The following is an 8,512-nucleotide window of genomic DNA, read 5'->3' on the forward strand; positions in this document are numbered from 1 at the left end:
GACAGGATGAACAGGAAGGCGAGAGATACATCTCTAGCTACAAACCTAAAGATGAGAGAGCAAACTGGAATAAGTTGGGGTTAAGAACTCATAAAGATTCAAAGGCTACTGCCAGTGACACACTTCCTACAGTAAGCATGCATCCCCCTAAATGTTCCCAAAGCGGCCCCACTGGGAATTAAGTGTTCAAATACACAATAGTATGGGGACATTGATTCATTCAAATCCCAAAATGTTGACAGTTGAACTGTAAGGCCCAAAGGCGAGACCAAGGAGAGACAGCTGGCCAGTTGAAGCTGAAGAGGAGACAGCTGAGCAGTTCAAGAGCTCACAGACACAAGGTTGATAAGGGAGAGGGGCAAGGAGAAAGAGAGAAGACCACACAGGACAGGTGAAGAGTTCCAGGTATCTGTCAAGCTCACAACTGAACATAGCCGCTTTCCTTGTCAAACTCCCAGAGAGGAGCACGGTATTCTTCAGGAGGTGAGTGGATAAACAGAGGTCTATCCAGTTAATGGAGTATTACTGAACCCTGAGGTGAACCTTGCTTCCTACTGCCTCAGGGCACCTGGGAAACCTAGCTGTATGTTCCCAAGGAAGGAAACTGAGATAGTTTCTTGTTGCTTGTGACTAGCATGTGACATTTTGGATAGGGAAAAACAGTTGCAGAGGGCATGTCAGTGATTCTAGGACCTGGGGAGGACAGAGTGCCAATGTAGGGACAGTGACCTGGTCCCGCAGGCCCTGTGCTGATGGGGGCATGTCATGATACCTGTACCTAACTTGGGGGATGTCCAGACTAGACAGTGAGCACCTGCTTGAGGTGACGACACCCAGAGTGCTGCTCCCAGATTTAAACAAAGAGATGCCAGTGAAGGGCAAACTCAAGAGAAAGGCCACTGGGAACCCTGTATTCTCTGCCTGATTTTTCTAGAAGTCCCAAAAGAATTACAAATAAACTCCAGAAAAATCCCTTCAAAGGTTGTTTAAGAAAGAAAAGACCTGGGGGGGGTGTGTTTAAAACTCCGTTGAGGGTCCAGTGAGCAGTTTCACAAGTTTTCAAGAACTTTTCTTAAAGAGATGGGGAAGAAGGAATCCTCTTTTCCAAACAAGGGAAGCCGCAGGCTCAGGCCTTCGTGTGCCTCAAAGGAACAGTGACCCAGGGACATAGGGCACCCCAAGGATGCCTAGAGGAGGCAGAGGGACTCTTGGGTGTGAGCAGGGAAGCAGCACATGCATCCTGTGAGCGGGCACCACAACATATGCACACCTGGGGAGAGGAGACCAGGTGACTCAGTGCCTTAGCTTCCTGCATTTTGGGGCTTGAGGAAGACATGTAAATGAGCTGGAGCATTATGGGTGTTGGCCCTTTATGAGGTCCTGGTGCTGTGGTGGGGCGAGCCTTGGTTCAGTCAGTGTCCATTGGTAGGCTGACTGGAAGCTCAGCCAGGAAGGCAAGGAAGGGAAGGGGCTGAAGGGGTGGTGGGAACTGGATTGGTGGGATGGCCTGCATGGAGAGGGTGGATATTGGTCTGGGTGGGCCTCCTTCATTGGCTGGCCACGCCCATGTGTGAGGTTGTGGTCAGGAGCCCAGAGGAAGCTGCTGTACCTGGGTCTGTGGTTAAATGCTTCCCCAATCCGTTCAAGTGAACAGTGAGAACCAGGGCACCTGACCCCAGCTCTCCTCCCTTCAGTGAGCTCAGCAGTCAGCCTCCAGGGGGCGCCAAGCCTCATTCTTTCCTTGCCTTTCTAGCTTCCCAGACATTACAGCAAGTGTGAATCTGGAGAAGTTTCTGGAATCACAAGACTGTCCGCTTCTCCAAGGAGGGAGCCATTGAATTGGCACCAAGTTCTCCCACCAATAATACCCCAGAGCCCACACTACCCTACAGCCCATACTGCACCCCATTTTCTCCCGTTTCTCCTATTCTCTGCTTTTCCCGCCTCTCCCTAGCATCAAGCAGTCTCCAGATCCTGAGAACATCAATCAAGTCTTCCTCTCTCTGGACCATCAGCTGTAGGTAGTTTTTTGCCATGTGTCCCCTAGTCAACGTTCGCCGTGGGGCCAAGGGCATGTCCCGCCTCTATGCGGAATGGCTATACCAGCTTGTCCACGGAGAAGAGATGAAGACCTGCTTTGCTTGCTTCAAGGCAGCTTTCCATACTAATAGAATATTGCTGGAGATGGTTTACTGGGAAGAGGAACCGATACAGGATGAGTCCCAGGTGCTCTCAGAGTCAGGATTCAAGCCAGAGGAAAAGTCTAAGCCTGAAGATGAATCTCAACCCAAGGAAGAATCTGGGCCAGAGGAGTGGTCAGGGCAAATCTGTGCAGAAGGTCAAGGACATATGTCAGATGCCATCAGTGACCAATCAAGTTCTGGCTCTCCGAGTCCAGGCTCTGTAGGGACAGAGCTGGAACCTGAGGAAGCTGTACCCCTGGACCCTGGCACTGAGATTGATGAGTGGATGCAGGCCCTTCGCTGGAAATTAGGTAACTTCTGTCCCTGCCCACACCAGTGCACCACCCCCACTCTGTCCTTGTGGGATATTTTCAGTGTGGACCCATCTCCTGAGCAAGCTGTATTGTTAGAGTTGAGCCCCCTTTGGCCAATGGAAAAGGTAGTAGAAACGTGGTTGAGAAAACTGGATTTCAACTTGGTGTTGTCTGGCTCTGGTACCGTCTGCTACTTGCTGTCAATGACTCCTTTATGGGTTGTGATGAGCCAAGTCAATTGCTGGCAGGTGTTGCTGGACCCTGATGCCTATTTGCTGGCCCACCTAGAGACTGGACCTCAAAAGCAGACCCTGAACCGCTGGAGGCTGAGCATCCTGGAGTCCTCATGGCTGGGGATAGAGCTGGTGCCTGCTGACTGCACCCTGCGGAATGGAGGCTTCAAGGTACTCTCCTACCTGCCCTGGCAGAGTGACACCCCAGAGGTCTGGACCAGGGAGCCAGGGGAGAGGCTGCTTGTCAAAGATATTCAGAAGCTGAGGGACCTTTGAGCTTCCTCTCCTGATCCTTCTTTTTGACTCCAGAATATCGGAGGCACTGATCCTTAGGCAGCCCCCATTGCACCAGATCCCTGGGAATATGAAGAGCCAGTGATTGCCTGTTCTGAGCCTCAGGGGAACAGTTGGTCCAGAATTTTTAGGGGAGCATCTGGGACAGTCTAGAGGCTTTGTGACCTCATAGGGATGTCTGGCATGCTTAGAGCAGGGGTTTAGCTGTGCTCAGCTGACTGTTCAGTGAAGGTGAGGACTAGGTTTATGTTAGGTGGGTTGTTCTGTATCGGGTGTTGTAGGGATAAGTCCCGCCCCTTGGGGGGCGTGTTCGCCTCGGGCTAATGTCTGCCCATAAATTTGGTGAGCATGCTCCCAGCTGTCGCTTCTGCTTTCCTGGTCTCCACTGGAACGGTGGTTCTGTAAGTCTATTTCGACATTAAAGCTATATATATTGTTACAATCTGTCTGCATTCGTTTACGCCGCTACATTTTGGTGTCCAACGTGGGCTATTTTGCCCCCGACTCAAGCGGGTAGCCCCCTAGCTAACACAGCACCCTCCCAGGTGCTGTTTTTTAGTTCGTGACTCCAGCCCCAGTGCCGAGTCTGAGACATACTCGGCCACACAGGCCCATTCTGCCTGCCTTGGCTAAGTTTTGCAGCGGAACCCCACTGCCTGAATTAGCAGAAGCTCAAGTACCTGCGGTTTTGCAACAAAAGCTGCCACAGCGGCAGATTTGGTCTGATACAAAGTGACTTGGCCAGGCAGTGGTGGCGCACGCTTTTGATACCAGCACTTGGGAGGCAAGGGCAGGCGGATCTCTGTGAGTTTGAGGCCGGCCAGGCAGTGGTAGCGCACGCCTTTAATCCCAGCACTTGGGAAGCAGAGGCAGGTGGATCTCTGTGAGTTTGAGGCCTGCCAGGCGGTGGTAGTGCACGCCTTTAATCCCAGCACTTGGGAGGCAGAAGCAGGAGGATCTCTGTGAGTTTGAGGCCAGCCTGGTCTACAAGAGCTAGTTCTAGGACAGGCTCCAAAAACACAGAGACCACCACTGGCAGGAACCTATCATTGCAGGTAAAAAATTTTCTTTTATAAATAAAATGTCTGAACACGTTAGTATTCAAGAATTTAACAGTTTTTTTTAATTGTACCATGTGGGAGATTTTACAAGAGGTGTCTCTCACCCCACATCTATGGATCCTTCTGGGATTTGTAGTTTTCATTGGCACCAAATGGTTTGAAAATAGAAATATGATAAAGTCGTTACGAGACGAATCCAGGATTCTTAAGGCAGAGATTGAACGCTTAAAAACAATTAAGAATGACAACAATCTTCTCAAGAATCAGTTTGAAGTTCTCCAGGCTGATGTTAAGGAGAAATTCATTACTATGGAAGAGGGAACAGCTGATCTGAATCATAAGCTTCAGTCCCTTTCTGTAGGAACTGAAACATTAGTGGCTGATATTAAGGAGAAATTCATTACTATGGAAGAGGGAACAGCTGATCTGGATTGTAAGCTTCAGTCCCTTTCTGTAGGAACTGAAACATTAGTGGCTGATATTAAGGAGAAATTCATTACTATGGAAGAGGGAACAGCTGATTTGAATCGTAAGCTTCAGTCCCTTTCTGTAGGAACTGAAATATTAGTGGCTGATATTAAGGAGAAATTCATTACTATGGAAGAGGGAACAGCTGATTTGGACCATAAGATTCAGTCCCTTTCTGTAGGAAATGAAACATTAACTGAGAGAATCAAAACTGCTGAATGTGACAATCGGATTTTGTCTAAAGCTTATGACAGATTGGCGGAAAGATTGTCAATACAAGAAGGTACGGTTTATGCCATAAAAATTATGTCCAAAGATGAGATGTTATCTCTAACGGACAAACTTCATACTTTCGAATCCTCAATGAAGGCTTTGGAACATAATTCTGGACAGGAGATTCAGACATTGCAGAAGGCAATGGTGAATAGAATTGAAAAGATTGAGGAATTTCTAAATTCTGATGAAGAGCAAAGGGTAGAAAGGCAAATTTTAACTACATCTATGGGTAAATCTCTCCGGGACAATTTCCACAAAGCTCTACCTACAGCTCTACCTGCCTTTCCAGTAATAACAACAGAGAAGGTGATTGGTTCCAGAAACCCTAGGGTCATCAGGGAGGATACATGGGGGCCTGTCCGTATGAATGATCTCAAGGAAATCAAACAGGCTGTCATGACTTTTGGGATGCAAGCCTCTTTTGTTAAAGAGATGCTAAGATCTTGGGCCACGACAAGCAGAGCAACCCCCTTGGACTGGCTCCAGCTGAGCTCTACTGTACTTGAGAGTGGACCACAATTGAAATGGAAATGCTTATTCAGACAAGAGGCTAGACTTTTAGAACAGCAGGAAAAAGTGAAGGGAATTGACATTTCCCTAGATAAAATTCTAGGTGAAGGGCTCTTTTCCGACCCTCAGGAACAAGCTAATTTGGATGAAAACACACTCTCCATGTGTACTACAGCAGCCTTAAGGGCTTGGGGACAGGGTACAAGACCCAGGACAGAGAATGGAATCATTTGTCAGAGTTAAACAGGGTCAGAGAGAACCCTTTAGTGACTTTTTACAAAGATTAACTAAGGCTGTACAAATAGGGATATCTGACCCAGAAGCAAGACATATAATGATTGAGTCTTTGGCTTATGAAAATGCAAATGTGGAATGCAAAAGGATTTTGGGGCCTTTAAAGCTCAGATCAGCGCCTTTGGAAGAATGGGTCTTGCATACACTCAATGTTGATACATTTGATTATGGCACTGAAGCATGGGTAGAAGAAGCAATTTCCAATGGTAAAAGGAGACACCAGAATACCAAATGTTTTAATTGTGGCAAAATGGGTCATATGAAAAGGAATTGTAGACAATGGATTTTCAGAAATAATAATAATAATGCATCTTTCAGAAATAATAATAATGCATCTTCTAGAAATAACAGAAATAGGAGGACTCAGCCTTCAGGTTTATGTAGAAGATGTGGAAAAGGCAGACATTGGACGAATGAATGCAGGTCTACAAGAGATAGACAAGGCAACCTGATACAGTGGGGAAACGTGAGAGGGGGGGCCTCACAGGCCCCCATGGCAAACATGGTTCAGTCATTTCCAGTTTCTGCAGAGAACGTGCCTCATCAGGACAATTAGGAAGCCCCATGCCTACTGTTACAAGCAATAATGATCAGAAAGATAAGTTACGTGTGTTTTGGCAAACTTCTATAAATGATCAAAGACCTAAACTGAGAGTGTGTGTAAATGGCATTTTTATTACTGGCCTGCTGGACACAGGTGCTGATGTAAGTATCATTACCCCAGAATCTTGGCATCCGTATTGGCCTCTTCAGAATGTAAATGTTCAGCTCCTGGGAATTGAAACCCTATCTCGAGTAAGGCAGAGCACGAGATGGGTTGAATGTATAGGGCCAGAGGGACAAATAGGAAAATTAAAGCCATATGTAGCCAATATTGCAATGAATTTATGGGGTCGTGACCTATTACAACAATGGAATACCGAAATTAACATTCCTGCTACTTCTAGAGCCTATATTTCTGAGAATAATAATAAAAGATATTACAAACGGAGAAAACCGGCCATTTGGGCTGTACAAGAACAAGCAATTGATGTCCCTTCAGAGATACCAACAGCCTTGCCTCTAAAATGGTTGACTGAGAAACCAATATGGACAAAGCAATGGCCTTTAGCTGAGGAAAAGTTACAGGCTTTAGAACAGCTGGTACAAGAACAATTAGATGCTGGACATATAGAAGAATCTACCAGCCCTTGGAATTCTCCTGTATTTGTGGTTAAGAAAAAATCAGGTAAATGGAGAATGGTGACAGATCTCAGGACCATCAACAAGGTTATTCAACCTATGGGCCCTCTGCAATCTGAAATTCCTTTGCCCTCTTTATTACCAAAAGGATGGCCTCATAGTTATTGATTTAAAGGATTGTTTTTTCACTATACATTTGCAAAAAGAAGACAGAAAAATTTGCCTTCACAGTGCCTACTTATAACAATTCTCAACCTTCGAGGAGGTACCACTGGACCGTCCTCCCCCAGGGTATGTTAAATAGCCCCTCTCTGTGCCAATATTTTGTAAACCAACCATTGCAAATAATGCGCAAGAAATTTCCCAAATCTATAGTATACCATTACATGGACGACATTTTGTTACCCGATTCAAACATGGATACCTTGAACAGACTGTTTGAAGAAATAAAGATACTTTTACCTAAATGGGGATTGCAAATCGCTCCTGAAAAGATTCAGAAGGAAGATTCTGTTAATTATTTAGGTTATAAAATAGGTTTGCAAAAAATTAAGACACAAAAAGCACAAATTAGGAGAGATCGCCTACGGACTCTTAATGACTTCCAAAGACTGTTAGGAGACATTTCCAGTCTACAACCAGCTATTGGAATAACACCTGATCTAATAATTCATTTGAACAAAACCGTGGATGGTGATAAAGATTTAAACAGTCCCAGAGAATTAACAGCTGAAGCAGAAAAGGAACTGACAATGATTGAGGAAAAATTACAACAGGCACATGTGGACAGGGTGAATCCAGAGCTCGATTGTATTCTCGTCATACTACCATCAAAAATTTCTCCTACAGGAATTTTAATGCAGAGAGATGATATTATTTTGGAATGGATCTTTTTACCACATAAACCAAGTAAGAAACTGAAAACTTATGTGGAGAAAGTCTCTGAGTTAATTATAAAAGGCAAGCTGAGACTTCGTCAACTAGCAGGCATAGACCCAGCAGAAATTATAGTGCCTTTCACTGCTGATGAACTAAAGAAATTATGGGAAGATAATGAACCATGGCAAAGAGCTTGTGCTAATTTTTTGGGAGACATTAATAACAACTATCCAAAAAGCAAGAGGCTTAACTTCATAAAGAGAACTTCTTGGATCCTTCCTCGAATCGTCCGTGATGCTCCAATAACTGGAGCCCGTACATTCTATACTGATGCCAATACATCAGGGAAGGCAGGTTACAAATCAGAAGACTTGGGTAAGGTGGAACAAAGTCCGTATAATTCTGTCCAGAAGGCGGAATTATATGCCATTCTTATGGTGCTAAGGGATTTTAAAGAACCTATTAATATAGTTACAGATTCACAATACGCAGAAAGAGTTATTTTACATATTGAAACTGCTGAATTTATACCTGATGATACAGAACTAACCTCATTGTTTCTCCAGGTTCAAGATTTGATCAGGAACAGGCTTTGCCCTATGTACATAACACACATCCGATCCCATACGGGTCTGCCAGGTCCTCTAGCACAAGGTAATGCAGAAATTGATCAATTATTGATTGGTAGTGTGCTACAAGCCTCTGAATTTCATAAAAAACATCATGTTAATAGCAAAGGTTTGAAGAAAGAGTTTTCAATTACATGGCAACAAGCTAAGGAGATTGTAAAGAAATGCCCTACTTGCTCTTTCTATAAC

General features: G+C 45.1%; 1 protein-coding gene across 1 annotated transcript; it reads left to right on the forward strand.

The window, feature by feature from the left end:
• Window positions 1-2,034: 2,034 nt before the first annotated feature.
• Window positions 2,035-3,006, forward strand: LOC142859677 (testis-expressed protein 19.2-like). The gene has a single exon (XM_075989916.1). It carries the CDS (start codon window positions 2,035-2,037, stop codon window positions 3,004-3,006), a length of 972 nt encoding a protein of 323 aa, XP_075846031.1.
• Window positions 3,007-8,512: the final 5,506 nt, after the last annotated feature.

This window comes from Microtus pennsylvanicus, chromosome 11 (genome assembly GCF_037038515.1).
Source record: "Microtus pennsylvanicus isolate mMicPen1 chromosome 11, mMicPen1.hap1, whole genome shotgun sequence".
NCBI classification, from domain to species: Eukaryota; Metazoa; Chordata; class Mammalia; order Rodentia; family Cricetidae; genus Microtus; species Microtus pennsylvanicus.